The 24,661-nt window shown below is 37.9% G+C and overlaps 2 protein-coding genes across 2 annotated transcripts; both read left to right on the top strand.

The window, feature by feature from the left end:
* Positions 1–3,699: 3,699 nt before the first annotated feature.
* LOC117344743 lies at positions 3,700–7,361 on the top strand. Its single transcript, XM_033907571.1, has 5 exons — positions 3,700–3,781; positions 4,382–4,533; positions 5,081–6,281; positions 7,045–7,173; positions 7,318–7,361. Exons 1-5 carry the CDS (start codon positions 3,700–3,702, stop codon positions 7,359–7,361), a joined length of 1,608 nt encoding a protein of 535 aa, XP_033763462.1.
* Positions 7,362–8,577: 1,216 nt separating this feature from the next.
* LOC117314661 lies at positions 8,578–15,369 on the top strand. The gene is made up of 3 exons (XM_033868742.1): positions 8,578–8,647; positions 13,974–14,065; positions 14,749–15,369. Exons 1-3 carry the CDS (start codon positions 8,596–8,598, stop codon positions 14,929–14,931), a joined length of 327 nt encoding a protein of 108 aa, XP_033724633.1. The 5' UTR covers positions 8,578–8,595; the 3' UTR covers positions 14,932–15,369.
* Positions 15,370–24,661: the final 9,292 nt, after the last annotated feature.

Below are 24,661 nucleotides of genomic sequence, written 5' to 3'. Positions count from 1 at the left end.
TTTGTCCTCTCAGGTAGACTAAGTACAGTTCACCTCTCCCCCAGTACTAACCTTCCCCAAGCCAGTACCTCTATACACTAATCCCGCAATTATCGCCGGCGGACACTCCTACCGCCCTAGTAAACGATGACGAAATACCTTCAGCACCGGTGTAAGATTGATGATAATGATGATGATGATGATGATGATGATGATGATGATGATGATTATCATCCATATTTTAATAGTAAACGAATCAGGAATCAATTGCTAAAACATTGACGCGAAGAATGTATCGCGAATAACGCGTTAGCTTCGCGTAATAACGCAAAAGTTTCGCGATATACCGCGTCAGTTTGCATAATAACGCAAAACGTTTCGCATAATAACGAAATGGTCGCAACCGACTTTTGTAGTTATATAACAGACACTGCAATAAAATAACACAGTATACAGTATCTCGTACCCTTCCCCGAAAATAAAACATTGGTGTACCTTGTACAATCCTTAAACTGATGCCATATCTATTCTCTCTCTCTCTCTCTCTCTCTCTCTCTCTCTCTCTCTCTCTCTCTCTCTCTCTCTCTCTCTCTCTCTCTCTCTCTCTCTCTCTCTCTCTCTTTATATCAAAATACCGAGGTCATACCGGTATATAACACTGTCACCATCATTATATCAAAATACCGAGGTCATACCGGTATATCAAACTGTCACCATCATTATATCAAAATACCGAGGTCATACCGGTATATAACACTGTCACCATCATTATATCAAAATACCGAGGTCATACCGGTATATAACACTGTCACCATCATTTTATCAAAATACCGAGGTCAAACCGGTATATAACACTGTCACCATCATTATATCAAAATACCGAGGTCATACCGGTATATAACACTGTCACCATCATTATATCAAAATACCGAGGTCATACCGGTATATAACACTGTCACCATCATTATATCAAAATACCGAGGTCATACCGGTATATAACACTGTCACCATCATTATATCAAAATACCGAGGTCATACCGGTATATAACACTGTCACCATCATTATATCAAAATACCGAGGTCATACCGGTATATAACACTGTCACCATCATTATATCAAAATACCGAGGTCATACCGGTATATAACACTGTCACCATCATTATATCAAAATACCGAGGTCATACCGGTATATAACACTGTCACCATCATTATATCAAAATACCGAGGTCATACCGGTATATAACACTGTCACCATCATTATATCAAAATACCGAGGTCATACCGGTATATAACACTGTCACCATCATTATATCAAAATACCGAGGTCATACCGGTATATAACACTGTCACCATCATTATATCAAAATACCGAGGTCATACCGGTATATAACACTGTCACCATCATTATATCAAAATACCGAGGTCATACCGGTATATAACACTGTCACCATCATTATATCAAAATACCGAGGTCATACCGGTATATAACACTGTCACCATCATTATATCACATTACTGAGGTCATACCGGTATATATAACACTGTCACCATCATTATATCAAAATACCGAGGTCATACCTGTATATAACACTGTCACAATCATTATATCAAAATACCGAGGTCATACCGGTATATAACACTGTCACCATCATTATATCAAAATACCGAGGTCATACCGATATATAACACTGTCACCATCATTATATCACATTACTGAGGTCATACCGGTATATAACACTGTCACCATCATTATATCAAAATACCGAGGTCATACCTGTATATAACACTGTCACAATCATTATATCAAATTACTGAGGTCATACCGATATATAACACTGTCATTTTATCAAAATACTAATATCTGGTGATCAGTTCATAGTACTGATAACACATTCCAAGTTCCATCAATGGGATTCTGCTCAGTTGCCTGAAATGATCCTGAGATGGTCCTGATCAAGAGCTTTAATTTTCCAGACTGGTCAAAATTACAACATGGATGCTACAGTGTGTGGTGGGAATTTTATAGCAATTATACAATCAGAGCTTTTCGTAAATAAACAATATTCATATTTTAAATAGGATCTTTCATAGAGTATATGCGATATCTTATATAATTATATAAGATACATTTCTTTGTTAGTGTTATGAAAATTTGGTTCTTAATACAATTTTTTTGTATTCCATAGGATGTCATATCGAGTTGTCGCAGTTTGAGAACGTGCCAAGGCAACACATCGCTAAGGCACCATCAGTATACGAGTTGTTGCCTAGACAACAGCAGTGGTAAGGTTTAGACAGTTATACAAAGATGGCGACCATAATCTGCGTCTAACGAGGAAAGTAAACGACGGATAGAAACAGAAGGTATCAACTATTTCTACGTTATGTTCCCAGGACGTCAATACTCGTATTCTAGGTAGTTAGGTCAGTTACATTATTGTCTATGTTGATATTAAGATATTACAACAATTGAGAAATAACAATATCGTTCTTAAGATTTGATTAGTGTATTGATGAAATAATGAGATGCTGTAAAGATGGCCATGCATATTATTTCTTTAGATAAAATGGATATGCCTATCGTTAAGATAGGTGGACATGTTTATTGTTTGTAATGATAAAGTGGAGATGTTTATTGTTTGTAACTATAAAGTGGACATGTTTATTGTTTGTAATTATAAAATGGACATGCTTATTGTTTGTTATTATAAAGTGGACATGTTTATTGTTTGTAATTATGAAGTGGAGGTGTTTATTGTTTGTTATGATCAAGTGGAGATGTTTATTGTTTGTAATTATAAAGTCGACATGTTTATTGCTTGTAACTATAAAGTGGACATGTTTATTGTTTGTTATGATAAAGTGGAGATATTTGTTGTTTGTAATTATAAAGTGGACATGTTTATTGTTTGTAACTATAAAATGGACATGTTTATTGTTTGTAACTATAAAATGGACATGTTTATTGTTTGTTATGATAAAGTGGACATGTTTATTGTTTGTAACTATAAAGTGGACATGTTTATTGTTTGTAACTATAAAGTGGACATGTTTATTGTTTGTAATTATAAAGTGGACATGTTTATTGTTTGTTATGATAAAGTGGACATGTTTATTGTTTGTAACTATAAAGTGGACATGTTAATTGATTGTAATTATAAAGTGGACATGTTTATTGTTTGTTATGATAAAATAAAACTTGAAAAATTACAATACCCTTTTCTTACAGATAAAAATATTTAGAGATAAACCATAAAATCATATAGAAGTACATTATATGTCTTAGATGACCAACAGTCCATTATTAATGATGACGTTATGGTTCAATAACACGTAACTATGACTGGCAAACTACTGATTCAGTTTGCAGTAATAACAATGCGAATTACTTGATCATTGCCATTGAATGTCAATTGACAGTGGTTCAACGTTAAGATTGCTTTTAATGTTTTGAGTCAACTAAACTCCTTGCGGCCTGTTTATGTTTTCTGTATACAGGGCCCATGCCCTATTATCGTGACGAACAGAACCACAATCGCTGAAAAAGACGCCCCGAAAACGTTCGCAATATTCTGTACCATTTTACGTCACGGTAATATGTTTGTCACGATAATAGGCATGGACCCTTACCATGATGATAAATTAGAGTAATGATAAGCTATATCAATAACCATCAGCTGACGATTTCCTGAAAGAAGAAATCAACCGAAGATCTCGCTATGGACGTTAAACATGGACGGGGCTCGGAGCGAGGAAAAAGCAAGGTCAATCCCCTTATAGGATCGCTTATATTTGACAGAGGTTTGTACAAGTCTAAAGGGTCAATCCCCTTAAAGGATCGCTTATATATAACAGAGGTTTGTACAAGTCTAAAGGGCCAATCCCCTTATAGGATCACTTATATACATGTATAACAGAGGTTTGTACAAGGCTACAGGATCAATCCCCTTATAGGATCACTTATATATAACAGAAGTTTGTACAAGTCTAAAGGATCAATCCCCTTATAGGATCACTTATATATAACAGAGGTTTGTACAAGTCTAAAGGGTCAATCCCCTTATAGGATCACTTATATATAACAGAGGTTTGTACAAGTCTAAAGGGCCTATCTCCTTACAAGAGGTGTCTTTTCGAGGATATTGTGAAGGATTTTTCTGTTTATGGTATTTTGAATGTGCCCCTTCTTTTGTTACATCCCTTTTTAGGGTGTTTTTTTTTAAACTGCACCATCTACATTTCAGTTCAAAGTAAATGTCAGATTCATAAAAACAAGATAGCCATATTTAATTGCATTCTTGAACATTCCAAAAGTTACATAAAAATGAGTATGCCTACAGCACTGTTTGGCGTAGCTATAATACATCTATGCATTGGTATATGAGCAACCTCTATCTACAGATGTGATGCTGGACGGCCCAGTGACAATGTCAGGAAAGCGAGTACAGATGGCCATCATGCTGTGTCTAACAGTTTTACCTATTCTGGTGCTTTGGGCTTACAGCGTCTTCACCCTCACCGACACCATCCACAAAAAGATTGAAAACCAAAGGGTAATTACGTCGACTGTGTCATTGTGTGGTGACCGATGTCTGATAGGGTTGAACTACATAGGGATGCATGTTGAAAGTGTCGAAGTTTTATACGTCAATTACACCACTCCCAGACTGAACTCAATGAACAGTCTTTTAAAAACATGTTAAATTATTGTTGTATCCGCAAATATTGAAAATGAGTACATATGATTCGATTCTTTAGATTTTGATGCTAACATTTTATTGCAGGTTATTCACTGTCATCCAGACATCTACATACATTCACTAATGGGTCGAAATAATTTGTAAATTGAAGTTAATTGTCCAATGTATATGAAGAGAAACTCCCGTTTTTTTATCCTTTCATCAAATCACAATCAAAAGATATTTGTAAAATTAAAGTAGAATCACTACCATGAACTCACTTATTTTCGTTTCTGTTGTTCATTTATTATATTTGTAGTCATTATATTTTGTAATGTCCATCTGAATTAATATGTTACTGAAAAGGAAAGAATCCATCAATATGTTAAAATGTAATTATTTTGTTTTATTAAACTTTCAGACCAAGAACAATGTGCAATTGAGTGTAGAGCTCGGCAAACTGGTACATCACCTTCAACAAGAACGCGATATGAATATACTGTATCTAAGTGCCTTAGGGCCACAGACCAAGATATTTCTGTTGACAGAGTATATCCAGACCGACCGCGCTATATACTCTTTGTCGAAATGGCCTGGCGATTTTGATGACAGGAACAGGGAGCAGTTCCAGTCTAAAGAACATCTACAAAAACATCTTTCATTACATAGACAAATAATCAGTAAAAATAACTATGATTTGAACGAGGAAATCGTTTTTTATACGAGTATAATAGATGCTGTGATTGTGTGGCTCTATAAGTCAATAACAGAAGGGAAGGTTGCACAGATATGGAAGACGCTTGTTGCTTACCTAAAATTGACCAGCGGCAAACAGAACCTTGGAATCGAGCGAGCTCTGGGCACCCTTTTCTTTATCGACGGAAGATTCCAGTCTCAGAAAACATTTGAGATGTACAACAACAGAATCAATCGTTTTCGGGCCTTCCACACTACCGCCGAGCTATACTCCAGCAGGGTGAATAGTCTGTATACTTCAGAGGTTAACAAATTCGGCGTAAATGTGACGGAAATCATCAATTACTACCGGCATGAAATCCAACACTATACGGAAACGAAAATGATCGCTGATATCCAAACGGCACGCTTCTGGTTTGATAACATGACGCTGTACCTGGACACACTGCTCAATGTGCAAAGAGATTTAGGTTATGAAATAATACAAAGTCTGGATGTAGTCATAGAACAGTCTACACAAGATATTACCATTGGTGCTATATTTCTAGTCATCGTCCTGCTCATGTGTCCATTGGTGATATTCGCCACTGAGAATCTAACCAGCGTCATACAAAAGAACTCGCATTATCTTGCTGTGCGAACAGCGGATCTTGCTCATGCACATACGAAAATTAACAGAGTTCTCTCTGAAATGATGCCTTCAATAATCGCAGAAAAGATTAAGAGCAATCAAAAGGTAGACGTCGAATACTTTCGATCAGTATCTATCTTGATGGTGGGTATATATGGCTTTAAGGAAGGTCCATCTACCCCTAAGGAGATTGTTGAGATAATTGAATGTCTATACCAAACCGCAGATTATCTCGTCAAAGAGTTCAGGGTGAACAAACTAGACGGTGTGGATGGCTCCTTCGTCGTCTTCTCAGGTATCTATATATACGTATAAATTCTTTACAATTGTATGACGTCATATACAGTGTATAGCAGTATAAGGTTCTTGCCTTTTTTATCAAAGAATATTCTGTTTTGCGTTTTTAATGTAAGAAAAATCTTGATTAATCTACCAATTATTTCTGAATTTTAGATCAAATTGCAAATGTAAAATGTAACTTTCTCGATTTAAATATGTATGCTTGTTGTGTTCTTAAGACTACAGTCGGCCAATATTATGTACCTCGTGTGTGTTCTAAAGACTACAGTCGGCCAATGATATGTACCTCGTGTGTGTTCTAAATCCTACAGTCGGCCAATGATATGTACCTCGTGTGTGTTCTAAAGACTACAGTCGGTCAATAATATGTACCCCGTGTGTGTTCTAAAGACTACAGTCGGTCAATAATATGTACCCCGTGTGTGTTCTAAAGACTACAGTCGGTCAATAATATGTACCTCGTGTGTGTTCTAAAGACTACAGTCGGTCAATAATATGTACCTCGTGTGTGTTCTAAAGACTACAGTCGGTCAATACTATGTACCTCGTGTGTGTTCTAAAGACTACAGTCGGCCAATAATATGCAGAAAAGTTTTGGTAATCGTTATTTCTTTCTTTCTTTCTTTCTTCTTATCTTATCTTTCTTCTTATCCTATCTGTACAATATTAATTTATCTAAACGTTTTCAAACATCAAACAAGAGCGATACTCATACGAAATGGATGTAACTAGATGTATATTTGTGTTTCCGTCGACAGGTTTTCCACAAAGGAATAGCATGGAACACTTGACGTTGATAGCGGACTTTGCTTTGGAATTAGTAGCAGACGTGAAGAGTCGAACAAAACTCAAGAACAACTTGACGATAAAATGTGGGATGGACACAGGTAAATAGTTGTTTTAAATATATCTTTTCATTCATATCATTCCATCCATTGTCATTATTTTCAGAAACAAAATGTAATTTGTAAAGGTACGGTAAAAGGACATCTTTCAAAGGGATGGACATTTTGGTTTTTATCCATTTCCAGTCGAGCTGGTTTCTGGTCAATTATCAGCGGACCTGCACCTGTAACAGTACCGGCATTATCGACTATCGGTCTTTGAAACAAAGTTAATGAAATTAACCAGTTATAAGGTACTTTTGTATAGCAAAACCTAAAGTCATTTGATCGCCATCAATCTCACAATCTCCCACCCTAAGAATGCGAATCAGCTGAAACTCTCCATAACTCCCTATATATTGTTGGTTTTAGAAATAACAAAGTAAACAAAAACAATAGAAAGAAAAACGACACCGACGTAAATATTATAACTACACAGGCAATTTTCACGTGAAGGAATATTACCTGTGTATAATACGGTAAAGAACGTGAAATATTTTACCCCAATGAAAACATGTTCGTCGAGGTCGCCACACAGACATTGAGGACTGGCACTTTATGAAGTATATGTATACATATATTCCCGGCGGTACATTCCTCGTTAATTTAAACAACACTTACTCCCGCATTAAAAGAAATATCCAAAACTTGCTTATTCAAGCGACATCGACAACTGAATAGACAATTGTTATACAAAGTATTTCTAAAAGATTCTTAACCATGAAAAGCCTGTTAGACTTGTACAGCAAAAAGTAAGCAACAAACACCGAATTTGAATTGAATAAGGCCGTTTTATTTAACGACCTAAGTATATAAATGTACATATACCCTTCACAAAAATGGTACACATCTAGAAGTTTTAAGATAGCGAGTCAATTTAAAGTTGTGCATCTATAAGACTTTTCTAGATTAAGACTCAATTGTAAAATGGGGGTATGCAAATGCCACAGAGATAACCTACCAATGGTAAGAACAACCCAGGGGTTTTCTCTCCAACATCCGCTACTTCTATCTATTCATTGATTTAAGATAACAAAGCCTTTAGAGAGTTAATATCATTGGTAATAAATTATAATATTACACATATGTATGAAAGTGTCAGCTTTCTTTATCAATTAGCGGCATTTCACTACGGGTCATTTCCTAGTTCCCCTACCGATGTCGTAAAAACTGTCAATTCGTCCTCGGTACCACGGCTCTTAAGCTGATGAAAAATAACCCAAACTCGAGTGAGAGAAATACTAAATAAATCAAATATTTGTTGTGTAACCACTAAATACAATGTAAAAATAGACATAAAGGACCGATCTAAAGCAATGTTAGACTTCCTCTGTATATTTTCTGTATATTTTATTTTCTGTCTGTTTCTTCATTACAGGGTATTGTATAGCTGGCGTGATTGGTAAACATCTACCAAAATACTTCATGATCGGCAACACAGTTCGAGCGGCTAAAAAGCTACAGAACTACAGTCGTAGTAAGTAATAGATTTACCGGGTTATTTATTTATAACCTACCTTGGATTGGTAGACAAATATTTAACCTTATGTGACCTAGTGATGTTTGACGTCCATTTGTCATGTTATTAAGATGATCAAGTGATGTTTGATAAACATTTCCCATGTTATTAAGATGATCTAGTGATGTTTGATAAACATTTCCCATGTTTTTAAGATGATCTAGTGATGTTTGACAAACAATTGTAATGTTATTAAGATGATTAGTGATGTTTGACAACATTTGCGACGTCATTAAGGTGTGACCCGGTTATTTGTTACAAGCATTTGTCATGTTATTAAGATGTGACCTGGCTATGGTTGACAGACCTTTGTCATGGTGTTATTAAGATGTGACTTGGCGATGGTTGACAGACCTTTGTCATGGTGTTATTAAGATGTGCCTGGCGATGGTTGACAGACCTTTGTCATGGTGTTATTAAGATGTGCCTGGCGATGGTTGACAGACCTTTGTCATGGTGTTATTAAGATGTGACCTGGCGATGATTGACAGACCTTTGTCATGGTGTTATTAAGATGTGCCTGGCGATGCTTGACAGACCTTTGCCACGGTGTTATTAAGATGTGCCTGGCGATGGTTGACAGACCTTGGTCATGGTGTTATTAAGATGTGCCTGGCGATGGTTGACAGACGTTGGTCATGGTGTTATTAAGATGTACCTGGCGATGGTTGACAGACCTTTGTCATGGTGTTATTAAGATGTGCCTGGCGATGGTTGACAGACCTTTGTCATGGTGTTATTAAGATGTGCCTGGCGATGGATGACACACCTTTGTCATGGTGTTATTAAGATGTGCCTGACGATGATTGACAGACCTTTGTCATGGTGTTATTAAGATGTGCCTGGCGATGCTTGACATACCTTTGCCACGGTGTTATTAAGATGTGCCTGGCGATGGTTGACAGACCTTTGCCATGGTATTATTAAGATGTGACTTGGCGATGGTTGACAGACCTTTGCCATGGTGTTATTAAGATGTGCCTGGCGATGGTTGACAGACCTTTGCCATGGTATTATTAAGATGTGACTTGGCGATGGTTGACAGACCTTTGTCATGGTGTTATTAAGATGTGCCTGGCGATGGTTGACAGACCTTTGTCATGGTGTTATTAAGATGTGACCTCGCGATGGTTGACAGACCTTTGTCATGGTGTTATTAAGATGTGCCTGGCGATGGTTGACATATCTTTGCCATGGTTTTATTAAGATGTGCCTGGCGATGGTTGACAGACCTTTGTCATGGTGTTATTAAGATGTGACCTGGCGAAGGTGGACAGACCTTTGTCATGGTGTTATCAAGATGTGCCTGGCGATGGTTGACAGACCTTTGTCATGGTGTTATTAAGATGTGACCTGGCGATGGTTGACAGATCTTTGTCATGGTGTTATAAAGATGTGCCTGGCGATGGTTGATAGACCTTTGCCATGGTGTTATTAAGATGTAACCTGGCGATGGTTGACAGACCTTTGTCATGGTGTTATTAGATGTGCCTGGCGATGGTTGACAGACCTTTGTCATGGTGTTATTAAGATGTGCCTGGCGATGGTTGACAGACCTTTGTCATGGTGTTATTAAGATGTGACCTGGCGATGATTGACAGACCTTTGTTATGGTGTTATTAAGATGTGCCTGGCGATGCTTGACAGACCTTTGCCACGGTGTTATTAAGATGTGCCTGGCGATGGTTGACAGACCTTGGTCATGGTGTTATTAAGATGTGCCTGGCGATGGTTGACAGACGTTGGTCATGGTGTTATTAAGATGTACCTGGCGATGGTTGACAGACCTTTGTCATGGTGTTATTAAGATGTGCCTGGCGATGGATGACACACCTTTGTCATGGTGTTATTAAGATGTGCCTGGCGATGCTTGACAGACCTTTGCCACGGTGTTATTAAGATGTGCCTGGCGATGGTTGACAGACCTTTGCCATGGTATTATTAAGATGTGACTTGGCGATGGTTGACAGACCTTTGCCATGGTGTTATTAAGATGTGCCTGGCGATGGTTGACAGACCTTTGCCATGGTATTATTAAGATGTGACTTGGCGATGGTTGACAGACCTTTGTCATGGTGTTATTAAGATGTGCCTGGCGATGGTTGACAGACCTTTGTCATGGTGTTATTAAGATGTGACCTCGCGATGGTTGACAGACCTTTGTCATGGTGTTATCAAGATGTGCCTGGCGATGGTTGACATATCTTTGCCATGGTTTTATTAAGATGTGCCTGGCGATGGTTGACAGACCTTTGTCATGGTGTTATTAAGATGTGACCTGGCGAAGGTGGACAGACCTTTGTCATGGTGTTATCAAGATGTGCCTGGCGATGGTTGACAGACCTTTGTCATGGTGTTATTAAGATGTGACCTGGCGATGGTTGACAGATCTTTGTCATGGTGTTATAAAGATGTGCCTGGCGATGGTTGACAGACCTTTGCCATGGTGTTATTAAGATGTAACCTGGCGATGGTTTACAGACCTTTGTCATGGTGTTATTAGATGTGCCTGGCGATGGTTGACAGACCTTTGCTATGGTGTTATTAAGATGTGACCTGGCGATGATTGACAGACCTTTGTCATGGTGTTATTAAGATGTGCCTGACGATGGTTGACAGACCTTGGTCATGGTGTTATTAAGATGTGTCTGGCGATGGTTGACAGACCTTTGTCATGGTGTTATTAAGATGTGACCTGGCGATGATTGACAGACCTTTGTCATGGTGTTATTTAGATGTGCCTGGCGATGGTTGACAGATCTTTGCCATGGTGTTATTAAGATGTGCCTGGCGATGGTTGACATACCTTTGTCATGGTGTTATTAAGATGTGTCTGGCGATGGTTGACAGACCTTTGTCATGGTGGTATTAAGATGTGCCTGGCGATGGTTGACAGACCTTTGTCATGGTGTTATTAAGATTTGCCTGGCGATGGTTGACAGATATTTGCCATGGTATTATTAAGATGTGCCTGGCGATGGTTGACAGACCTTTGCTATGGTGTTATTAAGATGTGACTTGACGATGGTTGACAGACCTTTGTCATGGTGTTATTAAGATGTGACCTGGCGATTGTGGACAGACCTTTGCCATGGTATTATTAAGATGTGACTTGGCGATGGTTGACAGACCTTTGTCATGTTGTTATTAAGATGTGACCTGGTGATGGTTGACAGACCTTTGCCATGGTGTTATTAAGATGTGACTTGGCGATGGTTGACAGGCCTTGGTCATGGTGTTATTAAGATGTGCCTGGCGATGGTTGACAGACCTTTGTCATGGTGTTATTAAGATGTGCCTGGCGATGGTTGACAGATATTTGCCATGGTATTATTAAGATGTGCCTGGCGATGGTTGACAGACCTTTGCTATGGTGTTATTAAGATGTGACTTGACGATGGTTGACAGACCTTTGTCATGGTGTTATTAAGATGTGACCTGGCGATGGTTGACAGATCTTTGTCATGGTGTTATAAAGATGTGACCTGGCGATGGTTGACAGATCTTTGCCATGGTGTTATTAAGATGTGCCTGGCGATGGTGGACATATCTTTGTCATGGTGTTATTAAGATGTGACCTGGCGATGGTTGACAGACCTTTGCCATGGTGTTATTAAGATGTGACCTGGCGATGGTTGACAGACCTTTGTCATGGTGTTATTAAGATGTGACCTGGCGATGGTTGACAGACCTTTGCCATGGTGTTATTAAGATGTGCCTGGCGATGGTTGACAGATCTTTGTCATGGTGTTATAAAGATGTGACCTGGCGATGGTTGACAGATCTTTACCATGGTGTTATTAAGATGTGACCTGGCGATGGTTGACAGACCTTTGCCATGGTGTTATTAAGATGTGACCTGGCGATGGTTGACAGATCTTTGTCATGGTGTTATAAAGATGTGACCTGGCGATGGTTGACAGATCTTTGCCATGGTGTTATTAAGATGTGCCTGGCGATGGTTGACAGACCTTTGCCATGGTATTATTAAGATGTGACTTGGCGATGGTTGACAGACCTTTGTCATGGTGTTATTTAGATGTGCCTGGCGATGGTTGACAGATCTTTGTCATGGTGTTATTAAGATGTGCCTGGCGATGGTGGACATATCTTTGTCATGGTGTTATTAAGATGTACCTGGCGATGGTGGACAGACCTTTGTCATGGTGTTATTAAGATGTGCCTGGCGATGGTGGACAGATATTTGCCATGGTGTTATCAAGATGTGTCTGGCGAAGGTTGACAGATATTTGCCATGGTGTTATTAAGATGTGTCTGGCGATGGTTGACAGACCTTTGCCATGGTGTTATTGAGATGTGCCTGGCGATGGTTGACAGACCTTTGTCATGGTGTTATTAAGATGTGCCAGGCGATGGTTGACATATATTTGCCATGGTATTATTAAGATGTGCCTGGCGATGGTTGACAGATCTTTGCCATGGTATTATTAAGATGTGCCTGGCGATGGTTGACAGATCTTTGCCATGGTATTATTAAGATGTGCCTGGCGATGGTTGACAGACCTTTGTCATGGTGTTATCAAGATGTGTCTGGCGATGGTTGACAGACCTTGGTCATGGTGTTATTAAGATGTGACCTGGCGATGATTGACAGACTTTTGTCATGGTGTTATTAAGATGTGCCTGGCGATGGTTGACAGACCTTGGTCATGGTGTTATTAAGATGTGCCTGGCGATGGTTGACAGACCTTTGTCATGGTGTTATTAAGATGTGACCTGGCGATGATTGACAGACCTTTGTCATGGTGTTATTAAGATGTGCCTGGCGATGGTTGACAGACCTTTGTCATGGTGTTATTAAGATGTGCCTGGCGATGGTTGACAGACCTTTGTCATAGTGTTATTAAGATGTGACCTGGCGATGATTGACAGACCTTTGTCATGGTGTTATTAAGATGTGCCTGGCGATGGTTGACAGATCTTTGCCATGGTGTTATTAAGATGTGCCTGGCGATGGTTGATAGACCTTTATCATGGTGTTATTAAGATGTGCCTGGCGATGGTGGACAGACCTTTGTCATGGTGTTATTTAGATGTGCCTGGCGATGGTTGACAGATATTTGCCATGGTATTATTAAGATGTGCCTGGCGATGGTTGACAGACCTTTGCCATGGTGTTATTAAGATGTGCCTGGCGATGGTTGACAGACCTTTGCCATGGTGTTATTAAGATGTGACCTGGCGATGGTGTTATCCCGTTAAAATACCATATCTTGTCACTTTTTAAACTTGATCGAAAAAGAGTGCGTGCTCTCCCTTGTAGGTAATTGTATCAACGTAAGTGTTGATACATACGAGGCACTAAAGAAGGAAAACTCGTACATGATGGAAAAACTGGCCAGGAACGAAGGGGAGGTAACCCATTACGATTTTATCCAAGTTAGATATTATATTGTCATTAATTTCAAAATGGACACAAAGAGTTACAACAGACACGCTTCATGAAAATTGCTTTTTAATTCATTTTAAGAGGTCTTTTGTACCAAGAACGAATACTAAAGCACATCTATTATTTTGAAACCCTCTCCTGCAAGCGATTGATTCGAAGCATCGTTCAAAATGATCCACCAAAAACTTTCTGTAATCTGATGTTTACAAGTGAACTAGATACATTTGATACAGTTCATTAAAATCCGGCATAGAATGACACATCATTTCACAACATTTTGATCACATGAATCTAAATAATGAGGGTTCTTTTCTGATCGCGGTATTTCTAGATGCTTCGAGTTTGTTCACTTTTATTCAGAATCGTTGGATTACAAAGAGACTTCCTTAGGATAAAGCATTGTAACAGGAATACCAGTAGAATATCAAATAAACCTCCATTCATTCCAAAAACGTTCCACATGCCTGATTAAACAAAGGGACATCACGAATATCAGATTTATATATTCCATATATTTTACTTGCATGTCACGTGTACGTCACGTGACGTATTCTGTTTGGATTATTTTAAATATTAACTGCATAGATGGGGGCGTTAAGTACAACTTAATGGGTAAAAATGTAACTTTGATTTTCTGTCGTCATTGCAGACATCACATACATACATACTTCATGGGAAACTCAAGAGTTTAGCCACCGAGTTGACAAGTTCCAGTGGCCACGATGGATATTTCCAGAGCAACACCGAGGACGTGTATGCCATGCCTACTGAACACAGCGTCAATGACGTCACATACGAGGTAGCCGAGTCCTCTAGTAAAGACAGCTCCTAAAAAGGGTTAATGTTGTTGGCCTTCGAGTACATCATCCAGCCGTGGTTTAAGGGTGATATCCATGTATTTAACCATACAGCTGCATTTTCTTGGAACAAAGGTGGCTGAAATATCTATCAAAAACGAAGAAGGCTGAAATTTTGGCTTTGGACAAAGATCATTGGATTTCTTGCAGAAAACGAAGATGGCCATGTTGTGTAACGTGATGTAAAACATGTTATTTAATCAACGACATAAACGTATTGTATGGTACATTGTATAAATAATGTAAGACATCAAATCATCATGTAGTTCATTGAATGCATAGTGCAAAGCATACGATTATCACGTAGAACACAGTGTGGCACATACATTAGTTACATTGTGTTTCTATTATAGACCTGTATGGGGTGGTAATGTACATTAGTTACATTGTGTTTCTATTATAGACCTGTATGGGGTGGTAATGTACATTAGTTAGGGCTTTTCACCAAAAGTGGTGAAAAGACCTATTGTTTCTGTTCTGTTTATTATTATTATTATTATTATTATTATTATTCTTCTTCTGCATTTTATTTTGTCACACAAATTGTGGGAAAATGGTAAAAGGTATGCCAAGTCAGTTATGCCTATTGTATATGGCATGAGTTGAAGGGGTGACAGCAACATCTTCAAGTAGGTCAAGAAACCAAGATGGCCGCCATGACGTCATATCTCATTTTGCTTAAGTGGCCATAGCTCCAAAACGGTAACAGTTAAAATAATTTCAAAGATATATTATTGTAGGACTAATCAGGGGCCAACTTTTAATAATGCATTGTTTTGTGGTCAGAGGTCAAATGAAAAAGCTCGCCTGAGGGTCAAGTTAGTCTATGTTTAGAAAATCTTCATTTTTTCCTTCTTTTTCAAAAATTCTTTCGAAATATGATGCAGAATGTCATTCTAATGAATTTGACGTTTTCAGTTTTTCTGTGACACATACGGTTTCTGTTGTACGCCATTTTGAATTTCCCCCTATATATTTCAATAGAAAAGTGTGTACATTTCAAACTTCTTCTCAAGTTCCACCTGTGGCATTCAGCTCAATCTTAGCTGAAATAATCCTTGGAATGTCCTGGCCAAGTTATGTTATTTTTTAAGTTGGTTTGAAATTCAAGATGGCCGCCATGACGCCATGTATTGAAAAGTTTAAAATGGCCATAACTCTAAAAGTATTTATTTTAAAAAGGTCATGTAATAATGTTATTTGTAGATAATGACTGGCGCTAATTTTTACTTACCAAAAGTTTTAAGGTCAGAGGTCAAATAAAAGAGTTCGCTATGGGGTTAAATTAGTCCATTTTTAGAAAATCTTCATTTTTCAATCTTTTTCCAAAAAAAGTTCTTTGTATGATGTAGAATGTCATTCTGATAAATTTGATCTTTTCAGTTTTTCTGTGACACATACGGTTTCCGGTATACGCCATTTTGAATTTCCACTATATATTCTATATTAAAAATAGTTTTACATTTTAAACTTCTTCTCAAGTTCCACAAGTGGCATTCAGCTTAATCTTAGCTGAAATAATCCTTGGATTGTCCTGGCCAAGTTATGTTATTTTTTTAGTTGATTTGAAATCCAAGATGGCCGCCATGACGTCATCAATTAAAAAGCTTAAAATGCCCATAATTACAAAAGTATTCATTTTACAGGGGTCAGGTAATTATATTATTTGTAGTTAAAGGCTGGTTCTAGCTTTTACTCACTAAAAGTTTTAGGGTCAGAGGTCAAATAAGAGCGTTCGCTATGGGGTCAAATAAGTCTATTTTTAGAAAATCTTCATTTTTTAATCTTTTTCCAAAAAAAGAAATTTAAGTATGATTCAAAATGTTATTCTGATGATTTTCATGTTTTTTGGTGTTTCGGTAACGTTTACCATTAACGCGGAACGCCATTTTGAATTAATTTGGCATCAGATATATAACGGCATCTGAGATATAACGTTAGTTGGACGAGGGGAGATAACTCGTACAAGGCTGTACGAGTTACCTCCCCTCGTCCAACATTTGTTGAAACGTTTTATTTCAGATGCCAGATTAATTCAAAAACTAGAATGCGGATGACCTATCAAGTGTTTTTAAATAGTTTTTTCTTACCTTTTGAAATACCAAGCCTTTAGGTCATTTATGCTAAGAAGGTGAAAAGCCCGTCAAATTGTTAACCAACAATTTCTAGTTACATTGTGTTTCTGTTATAGACCTGTATGGGGTGGTAATGTACATTAGTTACATTGTGTTTCTGTTATAGACCTGTATGGGGTGGTAATGTACATTAGTTACATTGTGTTTCTATTATAGGACCTGTATGGGGTGGTAATGTACATTAGTTACATTGTGTTTCTGTTATAGACCTGTATGGGGTGGTAATGTACATTAGTTACATTGTGTTTCTATTATAGACCTGTATGGGGTGGTAATGTACATTAGTTACATTGTGTTTCTGTTATAGACCTGTATGGGGTGGTAATGTACATTAGTTACATTGTGTTTCTGTTATAGACCTGTATGGGGTGGTAATGTACATTAGTTACATTGTGTTTCTGTTATAGGACCTGTATGGGGTGGTAATGTACATTAGTTACATTGTGTTTCTGTTATAGACCTGTATGGGGTGGTACATGTACATTAGTTACATTGTGTTTCTGTTATAGACCTGTATGGGGTGGTAATGTACATTAGTTACATTGTGTTTCTGTTATAGGACCTGTATGGGGTGGTAATGTACATTAGTTACATTGTGTTTCTGTTATAGACCTGTATGGGGTGGTACATGTACATTAGTTACATTGTGTTTCTGTTATAGACCTGTATGGGGTGGTACATGTACATTAGTTACATTGTGTTTCTGTTATAGACCTGTATGGGGTGGTAATGTACATTAGTTACATTGTGTTTCTGTTATAGACCTGTATGGGGTGGTAATGTACATTAGTTACATTGTGTTTCTATTATAGACCTGTATGGGGTGGTACATGTACATTAGTTACATTGTGTTTCTGTTATAGACCTGTATGGGGTGGTACATGTACATTAGTTACATTGTGTTTCTGTTATAGACCTGTATGGGGTGGTAATGTACATTAGTTACATTGTGTTTCTGTTATAGACCTGTATGGGGTGGTAATGTACATTAGTTACATTGTGTTTCTGTTATAGGACCTGTATGGGGTGGTAATGTACATTAGTTACATTGTGTTTCTGTTATAGACCTGTATGGGGTGGTAATGTACATTAGTTACATTGTGTTTCTGTTATAGGACCTGTATGGGGTGGTAATGTACATTAGTTACATTGTGTTTCTGTTATAGGACCTGTATGGGGTGGTAATGTACATTAGTTACATTGTGTTTCTGTTATAGACCTGTATGGGGTGGTAATGTACATTAGTTACATTGTGTTTCTATTATAGGACCTGTATGGGGTGGTAATGTACATTAGTTACATTGTGTTTCTATTATAGGACCTGTATGGCGTGGTAAACATAGACAGGCAGTAGTGAGGAAAGAAACATTTTGCTTATTGTTTGAAGTCTTTCTTTTGTAGAAATAACGGGACCTTTTTCTAAATTTTGCCTGGCGCAACTTTGTATGAAATGGAACCAATTTTGTATAAACAGAGGGCCTAGGCCCGAGATACCACCCCATGAGGCTTGAGGGTCCGCATGTAAAAGGGAAAATTGAAGGGCTTCTTTTAAAATCTTTCATTTGCAGGAAAGACAGGATTTTGTCTTTAGAATGCTTTGGTAAAAGGGACTCGAAGGAGAAGGAAAAGAGAAATTTCTTGAAAATATTTCTAATGTATGGATAAATGAATTTTGATCAAATTTGATATACTGTGCCCCTTGGGCAACATGAACTGAATACGGTTTTATTTCCCCCGCCCCATCATTATTTGTATTCATATAGCTATGTTGTCATTAGTGTTTGTATTATGTAGATATTGGCTGTGTGTATTGTTATGTAGACGGTGGCTGTGTGTACTATTATGTAGACGGTGGCTGTGTGTATTGTTATGTAGATAGTGGCTGTGTGTATTGTTATGTAGACGATGGCTGTGTGTATTGTTATGTAGACGGTGTATGTGTGTATAGTTATGTAGACGATGGCTGTGTGTATTGTTATGTAGACGGTGACTGAGTGTATTGTTGTGTAGACGGTGGCTGTGTGTATTGTTATGTAGACAGTGGATGTGTGTATTGTTATGTAGACGGTGGCTGTGTGTACTGTTATGTAGACGGTGACTGTGTATTGTTATGTAGACGGTGACTGTGTGTATAGTTATGTAGACGGTGGCTGTGTGTATTGTTATGTAGACGGTGGCTGTGTGTATTGTTATGTAGACGGTGACTGTGTATTGTTATGTAGACAGTGGATGTGTGTATTGTTATGTAGACAGTGGATGTGTGTATTGTTATGTAGACGGTGGCTGTGTGTATTGTTATGTAGACGGTGGCTGTGTGTATTGTTATGTAGACGGTGGCTGTGTGTATTGTTATGTAGACGGTGACTGTGTATTGTTATGTAGACAGTGGATGTGTGTATTGTTATGTAGACAGTGGATGTGTGTATTGTTATGTAGACAGTGGATGTGTGTATTGTTATGTAGACGGTGGCTGTGTGTATTGTTATGTAGACGGTGGCTGTGTGTATTGTTATGTAGACGGTGACTGTGTATTGTTATGTAGACGGTGACTGTGTGTATTGTTATGTAGACGGTGACTGTGTATTGTTATGTAGACGGTGACTGTGTGTATTGTTATGTAGACGGTGACTGTGTATTGTTATGTAGACAGTGGATGTGTGTATTGTTATGTAGACAGTGGATGTGTGTATTGTTATGTAGACGGTGGCTGTGTTTATTGTTATGTAGACGGTGGCTGTGTGTATTGTCACTGTTTATTGTTATGTAGACAGTGGATGTGTGTATTGTTATGTAGACGGTGACTGTGTGTATTGTTATGTAGACGGTGGCTGTGTGTATTGTTATGTAGACGGTGACTGTGTGTATTATGTAGACGGTGACTGTGTGTATTGTTATGTAGACGGTGGCTGTGTGTATTATTATGTAGACGGTGACTGTGTGTATTGTTATGTAGACGGTGACTGTGTATTGTTCTGTAGACGGTGACTGTGTGTATTGTTATGTAGACAGTGGATGTGTGTATTGTTATGTAGACAGTGGATGTGTGTATTGTTATGTAGACGGTGGATGTGTGTATTGTTATGTAGACGGCGACTGTGTGTATTGTTATGTAGAGAGTGGATGTGTGTATTATTATGTAGATGGTGACTGTGTGTATTGTTATGTAGACGGTGGATGTGTGTATTGTTATGTAGACGATGACTGTGTGTATTGTTATGTAGACAGTGGCTGTGTGTATTGTTATGTAGACGGTGGCTGTGTGTATTATTATGTAGACGGTGACTGTGTGTATTGTTATGTAGACGGTGTATGTGTGTATTGTTATGTAGACAGTGGATGTGTGTATTGTTATGTAGACGGTGTATGTGTGTATTGTTATGTAGACGGTGGCTGTGTGTACTGTTATGTAGACGGTGACTGTGTGTATTGTTATGTAGACGGTGACTGTGTATTGTTATGTAGACAGTGGCTGTTTGTATTGTTATGTAGACGGTGGCTGTGTGTATTGTTATGTAGACGGTGGCTGTGTGTATTGTTATGTAGACGGTGGCTGTGTGTATTGTTATGTAGACGGTGGCTGTGTGTATTGTTATGTAGACGGTGGCTGTGTGTATTGTTATGTAGACGGTGGCTGTTTGTATTGTTATGTAGACGGTGGCTGTGTGTATTGTTATGTAGATGGTGACTGTCTGTATTTGTTATAGTAACTTTAGCATTGTGTTGTAAAGAAATCCACTAAATCTAAAGCGATTTATCGGTAGGCCTGCCAAGTTGAGTCTTATAATAAAAATGCTGAACTTACTGTAGTGAGTACAGAATTGTGTAGATTGTTTGAAGTTAAGGGAAGTATTTTGTGATATGATTCTATTAACTATTGATTGTACTATGGACAGCTGTTCATCATGTTGGACTAAATCAGCATCATTGTCAAGTTTTCATTTTAACTTAATTCTGAATTGATATTAAATCCATATATAACATTATCTGATATGTTCGCCGTAATAAAAAGATATCTATAAATATATACAAAGCTTTCATACTTATTCATAAGTACCTTTCTCTTGATAAGAAGTCGCTATGTTCAGTTTAGTATTGCTATTCCTTAAAAGCGCTGGAGGGATATATCTTAACCTTCACATGTATGCTTCCCTTGTCCTTAGTTGTGCCCGTTGAATTTCGAGTCTGATCGGGAATACATATGGCCGATAGGATGTAGTCTTGGATTTTGGCAATTGAAGTTTATTATCGCTATATTTTTATAAGTCTTTGAGCTATATTTCATATGTTGGTTCCTCTTGGTCACTAGCCTAGTTGTGCCTTATCAATTATGAGTTTTGCCGGGAAAACAAATGGCGGTTACGCAGATATCTTGGATTTTTACAGCTGATGTTTGTTCTCGCTATTTCTTGAGAAATCCTTAAAGGACATTTCTCAAACCTCCCATGTTGTTTCCCTTAGTCCCTTGTTGTGTCCATTCAGTGTTGAGTCTGATCTAGGAAAGTATGTTGAACCATTAGCTAAACAAGTGTACTGGTACAACAGGTCATGCCTAATTAACTTTGGAAACTTCTGCTGACTATCCTTAATTTACGCTATGTAATATTCATCCCTCAAACAACTGACACCATGAAGCAGTTTTGTGTAATTATAAATATATACAACACTCTGTAGGGAATCCGTTTTAAAACACAGATAGTTTTTTCCTTTATGATGTATCAACAACTGAATCACTTTATCTACATTCATATTCTACTTCCTCAAAAAGGATTCGTGCTGATCAGGAGAAAAGAGGATTTGCTGAAAGTATGTAATTGTGTCAGGATAATCCTGCTTTACGGAATAATACAATTTACAAGACCAATCAGAGGCAGTCTTACAAAGAAGGAGCATCCAAAGAAATACAACTGAAATGTGTATTTAATCAGAGGCAGCATTATAAATTAGGAACATTCTACGAAATACTACTGGCACGTGTATCCAATCAGATACAGCTTTACAAAGTAGGAACATCCAACGAAATACAAGTGGCGTATATATCTAATCAGACACAGCATTACAAAGTAGGAACATCTAATGAAATACATTTGGCATGTGTATCCAATCAGACACAGCCTTACAAAGTAGGAACATCTAATGAAATACATTTGGCATGTGTATCCAATCAGACACAGCCTTACAAAGTAGGAACATCTAATGAAATACATTTGGCATGTGTATCCAATCAGACACAGCCTTACAAAGTGGGAACATCTAATGAAATACATTTGGCATGTGTATCCAATCAAAGACAGCCTTACAAAGTAGGAACATCCAACTGAAATACAACTGGCATGTGTATCCAATCAGAGACAGTCGTACAAAGTAGGAACATCCAACAATATACCACTGGCTTCAAATCCGACAAAAAGAATAGCTGGAAGGAATACGTTTCTATAATATCTTCAAACACATCATCTAAAAAAGTACGGAATCAGATAAGGAAGATAATTGGAAAACGAAAAGCAGCACCATCATCCAATCTTATCAACAAAAACCAAATTTTCTCTTCTGCATCTTAAATTGCAAATCCATTTGCGAAAAAACTAGCCCAGCAACTCATCAGCCAAAAATCACTCTAAACAATTCCAAGCTTTAAAAAAAAAGAGATAGAAAAGTAACGTCTTAACTTGAAATCCTCCAACAAAGAAAGTTACAACAAGCCTTTCGATCTCTCTACAAAATTCAAACTATTCAGCAGCTGGGCCCGATGAAATTCCGTACCAATTCCTGAACAATCAGAATCATCATTACGATTTTCCCTATATATTTTAAATCAAGTATACGCTTCCGGAAAGATCCCCGAGTCTTGGAAGGAATCTTTTTATTCCAATTCCAAAACCCGGTAAGGACGCTACTGAACCAAATAATTATCGCCATATCTCTCTAACGAGCTGCATCTGTAAAACTCTTGAACGGATGATAAACACTAGACTTTGTCGGTTCTTTGAATCCAGTAATATTTTGAGTCCACTCCAAAGCGGATCCAGAAATCGTAGAGAAACGGGCTTGTTAGATTAGAAACCTTCATTAGAGAAGCTTTCGCAAAGAAGGAAAATCTTGTTGCTGTGTCCTTTGATCTGGAGAAAGCATACGATACTACATGGCAATATGGTATTATGAAAGACCTGCATGAAATTGGTGTACGTAGGAATCTCCCAAAATTCATTTCAAACTAAATATCTGATAGAAATTTTAAAGTTCGCGTTGGTTCAACTTATTCCGAAACAGCCAAACTGAAAATGGGCGTTCCTCGGGGTGGGATCCTTTCCGTAACTCTTTTCGGTCTGAAAATCAACAGTATAACTAAATGTCTCGGTAAGTCAACTGAAGGGTCTCTATCCGTTGATAACTTCTTGATCTGCTATAGGTCGAAGAACATGCACAGGATAGAACGGCAACTTCAACAATGTTTAGGCAAACTACAAACATGAGCAGATGAAAACAGTTTCAAATTTCCCAGATCAAAAACTGTCTGCATGCACTTCTGTCAAAAACGAAGACCACCAGCGTGTTCCATTTAACGGAACGTTCCGGTTGTGCCAACTAGGAACGGGTTCGCTAAATGGTACATGACGTTCCAATCACGTTCTGCGCACGCGAAATCCAACATGGCGGACATAATAATGATTGCGTCAGCGTCCTATACGTTTTTGTCGTTTTTCAACGAGGACGATGACGATACTGTAGAAACAGCAGCGGCGGTTTGTAATATAAGAAACGAACGTACCCGAATTTCTTTTTATGTACTGACCATTGTCAAATATTATGATGAACAGGAGTTTCATTATCATTTCCGAAAGACCAGGAGTTGTTTGAATTTCATTTTTTTTTTTAAATTTCATTTTTTTTTAAATTTCATTTTTTTTTATTTATAAATCTGCTGGCATGATAAATGCTGCAATCAAGCATATTCAAAGTTTCAAAATTTCAACAAAGATGAACAGCCAGAATGATATGCGATTAACTAACAAATAGATTATTATCACTACTGTATAGACTTCCGACCCTATCAGACACTATCCAGCCTATCTGATTGTCCCTGGGTGTTTTGAAATCTTAATAGATCTTATTCATGGCACTGGTAAAGTGCCGGTCTATCATGAGCAGGGCCGCAGACCGTTTCGATGTCACTGTCAGTAGTATCGCCAGGACTAAGGCGCGAGTCATCATCGCCATAATGGAATATGATGAAGGAGTTCATCGTCTGGCCAACTGGTAAATAACACACAATCTACCTTTTACGATTCCATCTACTTTCACTTTTGAACTTGATAGAATATAATACAGTCAAACTTCGTTAACTCGTACTCGGATAACTCGAAAACCCCGTTCAACTCGAAGTATTACTCCGGTTCCGGCAAAAATCCTTTTTCTTAGTAATAAAAACTCTGATAATTCGAAAAACTCGGTTATTCCGAAGTAAAATATTGGTCGCGATATTATAAAACCTATGTAGATCTAAAATGTACCGGTTATCCCGAAGTTGAAAACATCATTTTCAATTTTAAACAAAATGTGTCAACAAAATACT

This window comes from Pecten maximus, chromosome 16 (genome assembly GCF_902652985.1).
Source record: "Pecten maximus chromosome 16, xPecMax1.1, whole genome shotgun sequence".
Lineage (NCBI taxonomy): Eukaryota > Metazoa > Mollusca > Bivalvia > Pectinida > Pectinidae > Pecten > Pecten maximus.
The sequence above is the reverse complement of the archived record's forward strand: the minus strand, read 5'-3'. Positions and strand labels throughout refer to the sequence as shown.